Raw genomic sequence first — 18,157 nt, forward strand, 5'->3', positions numbered from 1 at the left:
CCATCATGTCAATTAATACTTCAAAGGGAAGGGCAATCTTTTAATATAATGAAAGTAAAGAATAATGCTAGCAGAGGTTATCCTTCACAGTGTTTTGATAAGATGTAATATTTTTCATTGTGGTGCCACAGGGTCTAGAATTAAGTTTTATAGAAATGAAGCATTGGATTAAATGAATAGGTCGTGGGTGCCCATCTTGACTCCCTACCACTCAGTGTAGGCTTTATCTCTCATCATGTGTTGTTTTTTTTTCCCCCTTAACAGTAGACTTTCTCTGGTGAGATTCTACTTATCTGCTTTTTTTCATTTTAAGTGACCAACTAAAGCAATGAGAAAACTTGTGTTTGTTGTCTGCTTTATAATAGGGCTTGAGAAAAGACAAGGGAAATGAGACATATCTCATCCCACCGAATCCCTATATCATTAGACCCAGGAACAAATAAATAAAACAGTTGAATTTCCTTTGGGATTTCTGGTCAGCTATGACAGTAAATTTATTTTGTAACAGACATTTCCCCCTCTTTCATAATGAGAGATGTGATTGCAATTTCCAATTGTTTGAAGTGCTATCTTAATTTATATACTGAATCCCATGATGTTGGACATTTAAGTCTTCCTTCTTTATATTATAGTAATTATATTCCTTGATAGCTTAGTTGATAAAGAATCTGCCTGCAATGCAGGAGACCCGGGTTTGATTCCTGGGTCAGGAAGATCTGCTGAAAAAGGGATAGGCTATCCACCCCAGTATTCTTGGGCTTCCCTTGTGGCTCAGCTGGTAAAGAATCTGCCTGTAATGTGGGAGACCTGGGTTCGATCCCTGGGTTGGGAAGATCCCCTGGAGAAGGGAAAGGCTACCCCCTCCAGTATTCTGGCCTGGAGAATTCCATGAACTGTTCCATGGGGTTGCAAAGAGTTGCGCACAACTGAGTGACTTTCACATGAAACATTTTTCAGTATTTCAGCTTTATATCCTTAAACCTGTTCTAGAATTACTGAATCAAAGGATAAGAACAGTTTGAGGTTCTTGATACATATCCCTAATTGTTTCTAAAAGAGTTTTTCAAATTTATACTCTCCCTGTAATGTATGAAAGTGGCCATTTTGGTCACATCTTTTCTAAGAATGAGTGTTGACAACTAAAAATTTAATCCCTGCCTAATTTGTTACGTGATCAGCAGCTGTAGAATTTTTGCAGTGTGTCTTCACCTCTTCAGGAAACCTCTCGACAGACCAAGAGTTCATCTATCTATAAAGGTTTTAACTGGGCTAAAAGTCTGTTTCGGATTACTTTAAATGTTCTGATAATCCTATAATTCTTGGCCACCCTGAACATTATTTCCATTTACAAGGTGCACAGTTGTGCTTCAAAAATGGGTAGTTATAAATAATGTGGGCTGTGTCATCTTTGTGTAGGAGGAATGACTCCGTGTAAGAGAGATGGCAGCTGGAGGCCCCAGGGAGAAAAGAAAGGAAAGAAGATGTTTGATTAGGGTAAGTTGGGTAATCTGGGGGAGAACGAGCTCACTGAAATTTGCTAACCATAAATCATAGTTCTATGACCAAAGGACTATTACAGAGTATAACTAAGGGCTTGCTTTTCTTTTTTCAGGTTAAAATAATATTGCACACATAATTCTCTAGGTAAAGGCAAGCGATGGGAAAGGAGGGAATGACACAGCAAAAACCTTGGGAGTCTGGACTACCTTCAAATTAGTATGCGCGGAACAGGCTTCCTTCAACCTGTCCAGGCAGTAAAGAATCTGCCTGCCAATGCAGGAGACACAGGGGACACAGGTTCAATTCCTGGGCCAGGAATATCCCCTGGAGGAGGCAATGGCAATCCACTCCAGTATTCTTGCCTGGAGAATTCCATGGACAGAGGAGCCTAGCAGGCTACAGTCCATAGAATCACAAAGAGCTGGACATGACTGAGCACACATGCGTGCTGAACACTCACGGTGACCCACTAAACGTCCTTGTCTTTCATGACATTTGGTGGCTTCTCTAGCTGTCTGCCTTTTGCACTGTATACAATGCAGAATGCAAAGGTTGAATTTCCAATCACTATTTGGAAAATCATTTCAAAGCCCCCAGAGTAGGAATTTGCTATTTGTGGCAAATGCTTCTCAAATAATTTCTAGCACTTCACAGATATTTTCTCACCAATCACTGTGTATTTTTGTTGCTGTTCTTTGGTAGGAAAGTTGGCCTGATGAGATGAGATTCTGCTCCTCTACCTTATTCATTTTCAGCGCTAACTAAAGCAATCAACAAGTGTGTCTTGCTCTCTACTTTGTGTCAGGCCTTGAAAAGAACCAAGAAGGCTGGCTTGGTAAATCTCATCCCATCAGATCCTTCTGTTTGGGAAAGAAGCTCAAGTTGATTAGTAACTACACTTGATCTTAGCCAAAAGGCCGAGAAGCGATCAAGTTGATTAGTAACTAAATGAAGTACTGCTTTCAAATAGATTACATTCAGGTTTTGTAGAGAAACTTGTTGCACCAATAATGGAATTTTTTCGGTGTGTGATGGGTAGATGCCAAATGTTCGGGGTACAAGTATGAATGCAGACCAAGATTAATAAATTATTCTTATTTGAACTTCACCAGAACCTTGTCTAGTATTATAGTCCTCATCTTCACCTAAAGATACTGAAACTCAGGACTTCCCTGGTGGTCCAGTGGTTAAGACTTCACCTTCCAATGCAGGGGCTATGAGTTCGATCCCTGGTCAGGAAGCTAGGATCCCACATGTCTCAAGACCAAAGAACCAAAACATAAAAACAGAAGTTATAACAATTTCAATAAGAACTTTAAAATGGTCCATATTTTTTCAAAAAGACAAAATTGAGGCTGAAATTTTAAATGAGTATCTTGTCAAGCAGAACCCCATGATTAAGGGCACAAATGGCAATCCACTGTGGTGTTCTTGCCTGGAAAATGCTATGGACAGTGGAGACTGGTGGACTGCAGCTCACTGGGATCACAAAAAGTTGGACACAGCAGAGTAACTGAACACACAAACGTCCTTCGTGACTCAGTGAGGAGGTTTGCCTGCTTGGGTTAGAGGATGCTACAAAGTGATATGGAGAGAATATGATTTTGGAGGTAGAGTAGAACCTTTAGAACTAAATTAGATGTCTTTTTTTAAAAAAGTTTTAAGCAGGAATATGAGTTTTAAAAAGGATGCCTGTTATAGGTATATTGGTTGAATTGGAATGGGGAGAGAGAGATTTATAAAGGTTGGCTAAATAATGTTGTGACAGCCAATGTTTGGGGCTTCCCTGGTATCTCAGTGGTAAAGAATTGCCTATCGATGCAGGAGACTCAGATTCCATCCCTGGGTTGGGAAAATCCCCTGGAGAAGGAAATGGCAACCCATTCCAGTACTCTTGCCTGGGTAATCCCTTGGACAGAGGAGCCTGGTGGGCCACAGTCCATGGGGTCGCAAAAGAGTCGGAGATGACTGAGCAAGTAAACAACAACACCAGCCAGTGTATGATATGCTGGGCTTAAATGTGAATGGAAGAATGAAGAGGAGAAGATCCCGATAAAGGAAATATCAAAAGAAAAATATGGAAGTCTTAGTAATGAAATGGACATGATCACTGATAAAGCAAGGAAGAATAAAAGATGATTTGGTTTTGAAGCTGGCAGCAAGAGGATTGGCAATTCAGTTGGCACAGAATTGGCTCCTTGAATTCACAGGCAACCAGGCAATTCTCTGAAAGCTTTTCTGGTGCTGGAGGAACACAGATGCCGAGGCTGGTTACAAAGCAGGAGTTTTTCTGGCTTGTGTATAGTCACTAAGTTGATTTGATGAGTTCAGTTCAGTTCAGTCACTCAATTGTGTCCGACTCTTTGCGACCCTGTGAACCACAGCATGCCGGCCTTCCCTTTCCTTCACTGTCTCCTGGAGCTTGCTCAAACTCATGTCCATTGAGTCGGTGATGCCATCCAACCATCTCATCCTGTGTCGCCCCCTTCTCCTCCTGCCTTCAATCTCTCCCAGAATCAGGGTCTTTTCCAATAAGTCAGCTCTTCGCATCAGGTGGCCAAAGTATTGGATTTCAGTTTCAGCATCAGTCCTTCCAATGAATATTCAGGGTTGATTTCCTTTAGGATGTACTGGTTTGATCTCCTTGCTGTCCAAGGAACTCTTTTGGTAGCTTAGGTGTTTTAAATGCAGTTACAACTTGGCGAAATTTTTAACTTAGGGTGGCGTGTATAGGGTTGTGACCCTATCGTAAATGGGGGAAGATCTGTAGCTGGTAATCAGTGGCTTTCAGATGCAGACTCTCTGATCTGAAATGAAAAAGAAAAAAAATATGATATATGACCAGTGACCTTCCAGTGTCTGGGGCCGAAGAGAAGCTGAGATCTCTTGCTTCTTCTTCATCCACATACTTCTCCTTGTCCATCCAACCAGCTGGCTCCTTCATTCTCCTAACTTTATGAGATTGTCTATATGGACTTCCTACTTTGGAAATTATTATATATTGCGTTCTAAAAGTGTATTCCAGATATTTCACAGCCAGTTGACAAGCATTACCTGAAAAGCCACTGTATGCCCTGAGCTAGTTCTTGTGTAAGACCTCTCCTCCATGTTGACCGAATCTGGCTCTTTGTCTCTATGGAGACCTTGATAGAATGCTAAGTAACAAAAAAAAAAAAAAAAGAATGTTAAGTAACACTCCCAGTAAGGTGCCATTTGCTCTGGGATTTGGGCAATGCTGGGAGAAGAGCTCCTTAGTGAGTTAGTGTCATATGTTACTGAGACTGCTCAATACCAGGTTCTTTTCAGTGACTATGAGCCTTCCCTGATATATATATCTATATATAGATATCTGTATATAGAGTCGGACATGGTATTATATATGCATGATATTATATATATATGTACATATAAATATATGATGATATTTTATAAATGATATTTATTTATTTATATGCTTCCCAGGTGGCTCAGTGGTAAAGAATGATGATGATGATGATGATGCTAATGCTAAGTCACTTCAGTTGTGTCTGACTTGTTGCAACCCTATGGATATAGTCTGCCAGGCTCCTCTGTTCATGGGATTCTCCAGGCAAGAATACTGGAGTGGGTTGCCATGCCCTTTTCCAGGGGATCTTCCCAACCCAGGAATTGAACCCATGTCTCTTATGTCTCCTGCACTGGCAATGCTGGAAGAGACAGGAGATGTGGGTTCAATCCCTGTGTCAGGAAGATCCCCTGGAGTAGAAAATGGCAGCTCACTCCAGTATTCTTGCCTGGAAAAGCCCATGTTGCCTGGAAAATTCCATGGACAGAAGAGCTTGACTGGCTACAGTCTGTGGGGTCGCAAAGAATTGGCCATGACTGAATGACTGAGCATACACATTTATTTACATTACATGGTCAGACACACTGAGCCACTGAACTGAACTGAACTGATATATAAAATATCATATGTATTTCATGCATATAAATTTATCTACCAGAGGCTACTATTAAACAATAGAGACAGGATGTAGTGAAGCAGTGAAAAGAGACCATGAACAGAGGACTTCTATTCTTGAATTTCCCTAACCTACTGGGAGGCTTTGTCCTGGTTGGCTAACTTTGGGCAGATCCTTTGGTTTTTCTGTACCTTGGTTTCCCCATCTGTGAAATGAATGGTTGGTCTAGGGACTGCTTGTCATTCCTGCCCTTTGCCCTAGCTCTGGCAGAAAGAAAAAAGAAAGATAGGGCTAAATCGTGTATGACTCTTGCGATTCCATGAAGCCTGCCAGGTTCCTATGTCCCCAGGATTCTCCAGGCAAGAATATTGGAGTGGATTGCCATTTCCTTATCCAGGGGAACTTCCTGACCCCAGAATTGAACCCAGGTCTCCCTCATTGCAGGCAGTTGCTTTACCAGCTGAGCTATGCGGGAAGCTCTGGGATTCTGTTATCAAATCTTCTATAACTTTCATTAGGAAAAAGTGGTGCCTTCTATACTCTCAGAATGCAGTAAACTGATGTATAGTGTATTAAAGTGATGGTAATAGTAAATGATACTTTGCTTGCCTTTCAAAAACCCACCCTTTTCCTTTATTGGAAAATAAATCTACTTGAATGGATTATTTGTGTGAAGTTACGCTCAAGTCTCTTTTAACTTGGGTGTTTTGTGGATATAAAATAAGTCTAACTTTTTTCAAAAGAGATAAAGTCTCAGTGTTTAATCAGACCATTTTTACTGTTATTCAGGGGCAGTATATGTTCATTTCGTGGAAAATGATTTTTTCAGTAGACTAATACGGGCCCATCATATTTCCATGGTGGACCTGGGGAACAAGATTGGTATGTAGAGTTGAAAAAATACAGAGAAAAGAGAACTAGGTAGAACAAAATGGGCCCTATTAAGTCCATGTTTTCTTTAGAGAGGAAAAATGGCACAGCTGCTCCTGTGAATTTAAAATAAATAAAGATTTGTTGTTTAATTATTCAGTTATATGTTCCCTGTTAGTCATGAAAGTGAAAGGGAACCGAATAGTCTATTTAAATTAAACTGTCACAGGGCATTTTTCTGGGCTTTAGCTGCTTCTCTGACTCATCCTGGAATGTTCACTTTCTGGTTTGGCATCAACCCCATGATGATGGTCGTGTTGCCCTTGACAGCAGGTGAACTTAGCAGGTGGGAAGGTGGTGGGGTGCCAGGCAGGAGGGGGACTTGGGACACCTGCACTCATCTTCCCAGATTCAATCCGGGGAACACATGCCCTCTGAGAAGGCAAACCCCTGCCTGGCCCTGTGATCTAATGTACCCTGTAATTTCTAGGGCAAAATCGTCATTTCTTTGGTTACTTTTGAGACTTGTTCTTTTGAACCAAAGTTGGACTCTTCCACAAGATTTCCTACCCAGAGTTTAAAGCTCCCTCTGATCTTTCCCCAATTCACTGCAAGCTTTTATTCCCTTGCCAGGGCTCTATGGCCATCAGTTACAGGACCCGGGTGCGATTTTGCCAGCAGCTAAATCTGGTCCCTTGATAAGGACCAAAGGCAGTGGCTTCCAACAGAGGCTGCTCTGGCCTTCGGCTTGTTGTGTGGTCAGACTACTAACTGCTGCCTCTGACGTTTGTCAGATGCTGAGGAATGAAGATATTTTAGTCTAAGATTCCTCTTTCTACCCCTCCTGTGAATTTGAAGTTTGCACATAGATGCTTCTAAAGGGGAACAAGTAGGTTGCCTGAGGTCACAGTTCTTCTCTGGGTCTCATCTTCCTCATCTGATAAAGAAGAGAGAGTTGTCTTTTCCAATTTGGATTCCTTTTATTATTATCACTTATATGTGGGATCTAGAAAAGTGGTACAGATAGACTTACTTGCAAAGCAGAAATAGAGACATGGATATAGAGAACAAATGCATAGATACCAGTCCCTGTATGAGGGAAAGGTGGTGTGAATTGGGAAGTTGGGATTGACATATATACCCTATTATGTATAAATAGATAACTAATGAGATCCAACTGTATATCACAGGGCAGTCTACTCAGTGCTCTGTGGTGACCTAATGGGAAGGAAATCCAAAAAGGAGGGGATGTATATCCTTCCCATTTAGGCCACCACAGAGCATTGAGGTCACCCCAGAGCACTGGGGTCACCCCAGAGCATTGAGTAGGGTTCCCTGAGCTATGCCACTGCTGCTTAGTTACTTCACTCATGTCCGACTCTGTGTGACCCTATATAGACTGTAGCCCACCAGGCTCCTCTGTCCATGGGGATTCTCCAGGCAAGAATACTGGAGTGGATTGCCATGGCCGCCTCCAGGGGATCTTCCTGACCCAGGGATCAAACCCAGGTATCCCACATTGCAGGCGGATTCTTTACCATCTGAGCCACCAGGGAAGCCCAAGAATACTGGAGTGGGGAGCCTGTTTCCTCTCCAGGGGATCTTCCTGACCCAGGAATTGAACTGGAGTCTCCTGCATTGCAGGCACATTCTTCAACAGCTGAGCTACCAGGGAAGCCCTCCCTGTGCTATATATTTGTAGCAGAAACTAACCCAACATTGTAAATCAACTATATGCCAGTAATTTTTTTGAAAAGGAGAGGGTGGTCTGAGGTCTTTGCAGCTCTAACACACCAAGATATCACAATATCCACATATTTATCTCTGTTTTCCTACCAAGTTCCTGCTCAAACCCCTTCCACTCCGTGAGGCTTCTTTGTCCCCTGTCTTCATCAAAATAAATGTCTCTCTTTGCAATATCATCTCATCATCTTCTATTATAACTGTCATCATAGCTCGCTTTGTGTTTCAAGCCATAATCTGTGTCTGTCTCCCTGACCAGACTGTTAACTTCTAAATATCAAGACAGCTCATGTGTTATTTATCTTTCCATTTCTCCCAGTGCTCTCTGCATTGCAGGCAGGCACCGGAGAAATGTCTGAGTTGAACAGAACTTTCCACTTGCAGGAAACAATCTGTGAGCAGGTCCATAGAAATACAACAGGTTAACTCTGGGAGATGGGGAAGGACAGGGAAGCCTGGTGTGCTGCAGGCCACGGGGTCACAAAGAGTCAGACACGATTGAGCGACTGAACAACAGCAAAAATCTCAATTCCTGTTAACCTCTATAGAAGCTTAGCCATGGAGGAGACTGTTAGCTCCGTGCTCCCAGACCAAAGTTAATTAAAAGGACAGTTGGCTCTGAGACTTCTAGTTCCCTAATGCATTTTTAAAGTTCTGTGGCAAATAAGGTTATTTCAATTCCTGCCAGATTAATGACCCCACAGAGAAGCTGCCTGTACAGACAGTCCAGAGATAGCCAGCTTTGCAATCCACTGAAAACAGAGACTGATCAGAGTTCTTTTTCACTGTTGTGGCAGAAAATTCAAAACAGCATCATTTCAGCATATTCTTCAGAGTATAGCAGAATATGCAAGGATGAAGAGAACCTAGCCTCTGCTCTTAGAAGTTAGTAGCTTTATGGAAGTTTATAAGAAATTGCTTACATGAGTCTAATGTGAGTCTGAGTTTAATAATTGCAACTAGCACATGAGAAAATGCCAGTTACAGGGTTCAGAGGAGAGAAAGTTTACATGTAATTGAACTAATTCAAAAAAGCTTTTATTTTATTTTTATTTTTCATTGAGTTGATTCTTTCTGCTTTTATTTTATATAATTATAAAGATTACTTTCCATGTACAATTGTTACAAAATAGTGGCTTCATTCCCTGTGTTGTACAATATGTCATTATAGGGCTTCCCAGGTGGTTCAGTGGGTAAGAATCCACAGGCAGTGCAGGAGACGCAGGAGATGTGGGTTCAAGCCCTGGGTTGGGAAAATACCCTAGAGGAGCACACAGCAACCCACTCCAGTATTCTTGCCTGGAGACTCCCATAGACAGAGGAGCCGGGCAGGTTGTAGTCCATACGGTGGCAAAGATTGGACATAGCTGAAGTGACTGAGCATGCACACACGAATAGACTGTCTTAAACCTAGTAGTTTGTGCCTCTCACTCCCCTAGCCCTATATTATGCCTCCTTCTCCCTCCCCACTGGTAATACTAATTTGTTCTCTGTATCTATGAGACTGCTTCTTTTTTTGTTATATTCATGAGGTTGCTGTATTTTTTTGGATTCCACATATGAGTGATATCATGCAGCATTTGTCTTTCTCTGTCTGACTTATTTCACTAAGCATAGTATTATCTAGGTACATCCATGTTGCTGCAAATGGCAGAATTTCGTTCTTTTTAAGGGCTAAATAATATTCCATTGTTTACATGTGCCACATCTTCTTTCTCCATTCATCTGTTTATGGACACTTAGGTTGCTTCCATATCTTGGCTGTTGTAAATAATGCGGCTATAAGCATTGTGATGCATGTATCTTTTGGAATTAGTGTCTCGTTTCAGAAAGCTTTTAGAACACAGAATTTGAGAATGGCATTGAAGGATACATGCAATTTTAGTAGATAGGGGAACTGTGTGAGCAAGATGAGGAAGTGAGAAAACCTGAAGAAATAATATTCCAGCCTTTTCAGAATGGAGATTATGTACATCAGAGTACTATGAGATAAAGCAGGGGAGGTGGGGGGGGTTCATGCTGTGGAGGAGATTGAATTCCAAGAGGATGGCTTGTCCTGGGATTGGTAGGATGGGGCGTGAGAAAAAATTCTGATAGGAGAGTGAATATTTTAAATCAGAGATCAGCAAACTTCTGGCAGGGGTCCAAATCTGACCTGCTGTTATATTTTCTCAGAACACAGCTGTGCCCATTTATGTATTGTTTATAGCTGTCTTTGGCCTACATGGGAGAGTTAAGTAGTTGTGACAGAGACGCTGTATGTCATATACATGTACAGAGATGCTGTAAGCCACAAAGCCTTAGCTATTTACTATCTGGCCTTTTATAGAAGAGACCCCGTCATATAAACATCATTCGTTCATTCAGCCATCCATTTATTTACTCATTTATTGATTGATTCAACAAACAACATTTAATGAGTGTTCAGGATATACCCTGGGTTTTTCATTGTTTAATTTAAGTTGGGTCCTTATTCAAATTGCCCTTTAGAATTGTTCAGAGAGATTTAAATTCTTGTGTAATTCTTGTGTGATCCATTATCGGACATGCAGTTTCTTCACATGTCAAGAAAATGTTCCTTTTAGAAACATTCGTAGCTAATCTTATCAGGGCTAAAGCTCAAGCAACATTTATATCAATGACGGAGGTGGAAAGTGAAAATGTAAGATTATAAATTAAATAATGCATCCAAGAAGGTTAACTACAATGTAAATGAAAGACAATGAAGCCAACTGTACTATGTAAGTAAGAACTAGTTTGGCCACTTTCTTAATAGCTGGTTGTCTTAACTTCGCTCCTAAGGAAAGATGGCAGCAGAAGGAAAGTGTACGCCCCATATACCAACCTCACACCACTTCTACAACTGTTGTTACCGTCACTGCATCTGCCATTTCTAAATACTATTACTTCTCATGACATTCCGCTACGGCACATGAAAGTAATCCTGTGTTATTTTACTAGATCTGCTATAATAAATATCAGAGACCAGGTAGGTTAAATTGTTGTTATTCAGTTCCTAAGCTATATTCAACTTTTGTGACCCCGTGGACTGTAGCCCTCCAGGTTCCCCTGTCTGTGGAATTCTCCAAGCAAGAATACTGGAGGGAGTTGCCATTTCCTTTTCCAGGGGATCTTCCTAACCCAGGAATTGAACCCAGGCCTCCCACATTGCAGGCAGATTCTTTATCATCTGAGCCACCAGGGAAGCCATGACGTGATAGAGGATCATAGCATCCTCCATAGCATAGATGCTATGATCTTAGTTTTTTGAATGTTGAGTTTTAAGCCAACTTTTCACTCTCCTCTCACCTTCATCAAAAGGATCTTTAGTTCCTCTTATCTTTCTGCCACTAGAGTAGTATCATTTGCATAACTGAGGTTATTGATATTTTTCCCCAGCAATCTTGATTCCAGCTTGAGCTTTATCCAGCCCTGCCTTTCACATGATATACTTTGCATATGAGTTAAATAAGCAGGGTAATGATATACAGCCTTGATGTACTCCTTTCCCAATTTTGAACCAGCCCATTGTTCTGGTTCCAACTGTTGCTTCTTGATCTGCATACAGGTTTCTCAGGTGACAGGTAAGGTGGTCTGGTATTCCCATCTCTTTAAGAATGTTCCACAGTTTGTTGTGATCCACAAAGTCAAAAGGCTTTCACGTAGTCAATGAAGCAGAAGTAGATGTTTTTCTGGAATTCCCTTGCTTTTTATATAATCCACCGGATGCTGGAAATTTGATCTCTGGTTCCTCTTCCTTGTCTAAATCTAGCTTGTATATCTGGAAGTTCTTGGTTTATGTACTGCTGGAGCCTAGCTTGAAGGATTTTGAGCCTAACCTTGCTGGCATGTGAAATGAGTGCAATTGTATGGTAGTTTGGACTTTCTTTGGTGTTGCCTTTCTTTGGGATTGGGATGAAAACTGACCTTTTTTAGTCCTGTGATCACTGCTGAGCCTTCCAAATTTGCTGTCAGCTGTCATACTGAGTGTGGCACTTTAATGGCATAATCTTTTAGGATTTTAAATAGCTCAGCTGGAATTCCATCACCTCTTCTAGCGTTGTTCTTAGTAATGCTTCATAAGGCCCACCTAACTTCACACTCCAGGATGTCTGGTTCTAGGTGAGTGACCACACCATTGTGATTATCTGGGTCATTAAGACTTTTTTTTTATAGTTCTTCTGTGTATTCTTGCTGCCTCTTCTTAATCTCTTCTGCTTCTGTTAGGTCCGTACCGTCTCTCTTCTTTATTGTGCCCATTTTGCATGAAATGTTCCCTTGGTATCTCCAATTTTCTAGACGACATCTCTAGTCTTTCCTTTCTATTGTTTTCTTCTATTTCTTTGCATTGTTCACTTAGGAGGCTTTCTTATCTCTCCTTGCTATTCTTCAGAACTCTGCATTAGGTTAGGTATATCTTTCTTTCTCCTTTGCCTGTAGCTTCTCTTCTTTTCTCAGTTATTTGTAAGCCCTCCTCAGACAATCACTTTGCCTTCTTGCATTTCTTTTTCTTGGGGATGGTATTTATCACTGCCTTCTGTACAGTGTTATGAATATCTGTCCATAGTTCTTCAGGCACTCTGTCTAACAGATATAATCTCTTGAATCTATTCGTCACTTAGAAGGGGATGACAGAGGATGAGATGCTTGGATGGCATCACCGGCTCAATGGACATGAGTTTGAGCAAGCTCTGGGAGTTGGTGATGGACAGGGAGGCCTGGCATCCTACAGTCCATGGGGTCACAAAGAGTTGGACATGACTGAGTGACTGAACTGACTCACTGACTGACTGTATAATCCTAAGTGTTTTGTTCATATCCGAATGATCTAGTGGTTTTCCCTACTTTCTTCAAATTAAGCCTGAATTTTGCAATCAGGAATTCATGAACTGAGCCACAATCAACTCCCAGTCTTGTTTTTGTTGACTGTGTAGAGCTTCTCCATCTTCAGCTGCAAAGAATATAATCAATGTGATTTCGGTATTGACTTTCTGGTGATGTCCATGTGTAGAGTTGTCTCTTGTGCTTTTGGAAGAGGATGTTTGCTATGACCTGTGCATTCTGTGTGGACACAGGTTTGATGAGTATAATTTTTGCTAACAAGATAAGGAAATTTCTTCCCATGAGAAAGGTGGCAGAGTTGAACATCTTCTCCCCAAATTGCGCTTGTTCCTGCCCTGGGTTTGCAGTGAACAATCTGGGGTTTTTTGAAAGTGGAGAACAGCCAACAGCACAGAACAAGGTTCCCCTGCAGATGCCCGGGGCACGCAGACAGTGGGCCAGAGTCATGTGTGAAACCCATTTATGTTTCTTTAGCCTTGGTTGTGTCTTAAGAAAATTGGGAGGTTTAGGGAAAAATCCAGAATTCTAGCTTCTAAAAAAACTGAACATGCTGTATTACAGTTGCATATGCATTCTAGTACACATCAGCTGCTGGTGTGAATTAGGGAGGTGGTGCTGCTGCTGGTCGCTGTTATTTCCCAGCGCTGTGGTTGCAATTCATCAACCCACATGAAGTACTGCTGGTGAAGTACTGCTCCTTTGAATAGAAAGCTAGGCACGAGCACCTTGTGTTTCAAGAAAAGAGTTTTCCTGAGTGAAGGTGAGGACATAAACCTTCGGTATAACGCACTGGCGTGTTTACTCATTTTGGTCACCTGCCTGCCCCTGTTGTTACTTGAAGGGGTGACCCTCCTGAGGACATTGGGGAAGTAATGCTGAGAGTCTCCCAAGGGATTAAAGGAAATAGGTTATCACAGCCCAGGCCCAGGCTGAGTGAGATCGAGGGGTGGGGGAGAAATTGTAAGAGGATTACATGCTTCCCTCTGTCAACCTCCCATGAGTTCTGGGGTCTTTACCCTGGTGAAGTGCTGAGTCTACCAGAGAGACTTGGTGATGCTATGGAAACAAATGGCCCTTAAATCTCGGTGTCCTAAGGCAGTGGTTTTAATTTCTTCCTCGCACCACACATGTCCATTGTGCGTGAACTGCAGGTTCTGCGTTGTGCCAACATCACTGCAGCATCTCAGCTGACAAAGCAGACACCACCAGGAACAGTGCCAACTGTCAGAGGGAAGAACTGTGGCTGGTTGCTCACTGGTTCTTCAGACTCCCCCTTGGAAATAACACGTGCTCTTTCTGTTCACATTTCATTGGCCAGTTGTCACATGGCCTTGCCAAACTACTACAAAGATCATGCTTCATACAATCCTACCATGCCCAGAAGTCAGAATTGGAAACGTTTGGCAGATAGCACTAAGAACTAAGGCATTAACCTCTAGAGCAGTGGTTCCCAACCTTTTTGCGCATCAGGCACCTATTTTGTGGAAGACAATTTTTCTACAGACCAGGGTGGAGGGAGATGACTTTGGGATGTTGCATTTATTATGCACTTTGTTTCTATTATTACATCAGTTCCACCTCAGATCATCAGACATTAGATCCTGGAGATTGGGGAATCCTGCTCTGGAGAATCTCTCTTAACTTATTGGCACTATAGAAGGAATTGGAATCAGCCCAGCTTACGTTGAACTTTAGAAAGAAATGACTGGTAAAAATTCCCATGACTGGCCATGTTGACAGCCATGCAATCAGAGACCGTGTGCTTGGACATGAACTTTGAGGAAGTGGACTGTTTGTTCCAGTTGCCCTTTGGTCAACTGAGCCTAGGAAGTTTGAAAGGATTTCTGACCCAAAGCACTGAAAAACATTCCCATTTTAACAGCACAGCAGAAGCTTTTGTTTCCTTCCAGAAAGAAAAACAAAACAAAACAAACCCATGATTTTGGCCTTTCATTGCTCTTTTTCTCATCTCACCCTCAAAGTGACTTTCAGCATATATGCTTTTTGGACATGGCACGATTTGAATGTGTTGACAATTTAGTGTATTCTTTTATAATTCCATAAAACCTACACAGGCATTCCCTAAGTATATCTGTAGAGTGGTAGTGAATAGCTTGCTAAACATTTAAAATTGGATCATCAAATAACCAAGTATGATTTCAGAAAGCTCTCAGGACTTCTAATCACTAAGTCAGTGCACTTGACTGGTTTATATTTTCCTAAGGGAATGCATCAGTATTGTTCCCTGAAAGATGTTGATGGTGCAGGTTTTCAAGCAGACATCTTAATCTTTCAGGGGAATTTTAGCTGCTGAAAAGTCACATCTACTATCATCAAGATTTATACTTTTTTTTTAAAATTTTTAAAGTAGCTCCATATGATTTTTCTTAGTAGAGAGAAAAAGGTTAATTACTGACTAGACATACAGAAATAGAAGTATTTTGCCCAAGAATGTGACCAGTAGCTGGGAGTCATGCTGTCTCACCAGACATTTATGTGCTTTAATCAAGGAGGGGTATGAGGAATATTCTATAATATTAGCTAAATAGAAGACATAGAAGACACAGATAAATGAAGTTCCACATGTTGGGGGAAGTAAATGCCAGAAAAGTCTATGTAATTTGAAGTTCTTTTATTTTCATCAAAGAATCAAACATCTTTTTGTGAGTCTTTTTATGTTTTACTTAGCCTGTTAACAAGGAGAAATGAAAAATATAGAATTACTTTTTCTAGAGATCTTTTTTTTTCTAAAACACGTAATTCACAATGACATAATTGTTTGATCTCCCCAAGTCTAGATCTGTGAAGTACCCAAGAAGGCATGATCATATAACGCAACTTGACAGGTCATCTCATACTACATGAAAGGTCCTAGTTTGAGGCATACCTATCCATGGATTTCTAATAACTGGTGTTGTATCAGTATAATAAACCCTTTGAATTAAGAGTAGAAATAAAGATGTCCTCAACAAAAGAAACAGTAGAATCAACATCTCTTTGAGAGAATGGAATATAACCACTTTTAATGCCAACAAACAAACTCCCAAAGTTCTCATCTAACATCCTGGCTTCTGGCAGACTGGTTGTTCTCAGACTCTTCTGTGGGGTCAGTGCCTAGGTGGTCTTTATGAAAGACATCTAGTACTCTGATTTCCTCCAGAGAAAAGTGATTCGTTCATTCCACCCAGGAGCTTGCATTTCTTCTTTCCATAGCAATATGTGCCTTCTTTTCATCTAAGGGTCACTGAAGGACTTTGCAAAAGCAATTATTCGCAGATCATGGAAAGTATGTTATTCCATTTGTCAGACAGAGAAACTGAGCCAAAAAGACTTAAACAGTAAAAAAAAAAAAAAAAAAAAAAAAGGGCCATTTTCCTAAGTATAGGAGAAACCAGGAGGCATAAATCATGACTGTTGTTCTAATGAAGTGATCTGATTAAATTGCCATCCATAGTACTTTCTTTTTTTCATCTTCAAAATCAACCCTGCAATTAAAACATAATCATGCTTTGCTCTTTGTGGTATCTCTCACCCAGGGAACAGAAAGTGCTTTACAAACATTAATTAAGCAGCACAACACCCCTGTGAGGAAGGTAGGAATTATCCTGCTCTTAGATGTTGGTGACATGGAAACTGAAGAATTTAGTAACTTATCCATGATTACAATGGGAATTGCCGCTGAAGGTTCCATATGGTTGAAGTCTCTCTATGGTCTTATACTTCAGTTAGACAGTCTTTGAAATGTATTAATCATCTTTTGTGAAAAATAGTTTCCACTGCTTATTGTTATTGGCATTTGGCGTGTTTTTTAAAAAGCTATCCTTTTGTGAATCATTTTCACTATGTATCTTTTTAAAATTTTAAGTCTGAGCTTAGTGATAAGGAACATTTTGGGTTTTTTTTTTTCAGCTTGAGTACTCTTTCTAGGGTCGTACCTGAACCTGGAAGTCATAAAAATATCTTTTAGTAAACTTTTTATGAAATTATATTGAGACAATACATATATAAGCAATGCAAAAATCGTAAATGTAAGGCTTGATGAATTTTCACAGAGTGAATGTATCTGTGTACCAGCACAGCACCCAGACCTTCACCCTGGTTGCCCCCTCGCAGTCACTGCTCACCCAAAGGTAACCAGTAGCCAGCGTGCTAACAGCATAGATTAGCTGTGCCGGTCTTTACTTTCGATGCATGAAGTCACACGTTTGCCTCTGGCTTATTTCTTTTGGCATCATGTCTGTGAGATTCATCTATGTTGTTGCCAGCAGTTATATTCATTTCCTTCTCATTGGTATAGAGTATTCAGTTGTTAAAACCTCACAATTTCTTTATCTATTCTACTGTTGATGAACAATTGGGTGGTTTCCACTTTGGGGCAACTTAAATATTGTTTTATATTTTTAAAATTAATATTTATTTATTTATTTGACTATGCCAGGTCTTAATTGCAGCACTCGAGATCTTTGATCTTTAGTTGCAGCATAGAGAATCTTTACTTGCGGCATGTGGGATCTAGTTCCCTGACCAGGGCTGTAACCTGGGCTCCCTGCATTGGGAGCACAGTCTTAGCCATTGAACCACCAGAGAAGTCTTAATTATTATTTTAAAGGTATGCTCCTATATAGACTTTCCTTCAATTAGGTTGAAATAATCAAAGATATCTTTTTTCACATGCTTTACTCATGAAGGCACTGAGATAAATGATGTGTTCTAAAGAGTTGCTGGATGTTATTCATGTAAGGAAGAATGAGAGAGAAGAACCTGTTTCCCAATTGCAGGGTGGGGATAATTAAACTTTTTCTCTAAACCTGAAAATGTAATCTGCCTTTATTCATTAATTGAGTTCACAAGAGGCATCTTAGAGAAGTTTAGAGAGCTCAGTGACCAGGTAGACCTGGGTGTGAACTCCAGCTCCAGCACTAACTAACTGTATGATCTTGATCAGCTCAGCCTCACTCAGCTACTCCTTCCTTTACCATCAAATGGTCTCCAGGTTTGTTGAAAAATATGAAGTTAAATAGATTTCATGAAGTAGGAACTCCGTGAATCCTATATGCTATTAGATATCTTTTGACCCAATATGACTCTTATGTCCTACCAGATGGAAGTTCTACTGACTTGGATTATAATTTTGGATTATTAAGAATACTTATTTGAAAATTCAGTAAATACTGTACAGTGAGTATGCATGCGTGCTAAACTGCTTCAGTCATGTCAGACTCTTTGAGACCTCATGGACTGTAGCCCACCAGGCTCCTCTG

General features: G+C 40.8%; 1 protein-coding gene across 2 annotated transcripts in view; it reads left to right on the plus strand.

Annotated features, from left to right (window-relative positions):
* RASGEF1B (RasGEF domain family member 1B) overlaps positions 1-18,157 on the plus strand; it is a 483,692-nt gene that overhangs the window by 220,475 nt on the left and 245,060 nt on the right. Inside the window, exon 2 of one of the 2 annotated variants that reach the window (XM_043906373.1) lies at positions 1,417-1,494. The exons of the other annotated variant lie outside the window; for it this stretch is intronic. Coding sequence (XP_043762308.1) covers positions 1,441-1,494 — 54 coding nt within the window. The 5' untranslated portion in view covers positions 1,417-1,440. The remainder of the gene's footprint in view (positions 1-1,416; positions 1,495-18,157) is intronic. 2 annotated transcript variants of the gene reach the window in all.

Source organism: Cervus elaphus, chromosome 6 (genome assembly GCF_910594005.1).
Source record: "Cervus elaphus chromosome 6, mCerEla1.1, whole genome shotgun sequence".
In the NCBI taxonomy this organism is placed as follows: Eukaryota; Metazoa; Chordata; class Mammalia; order Artiodactyla; family Cervidae; genus Cervus; species Cervus elaphus.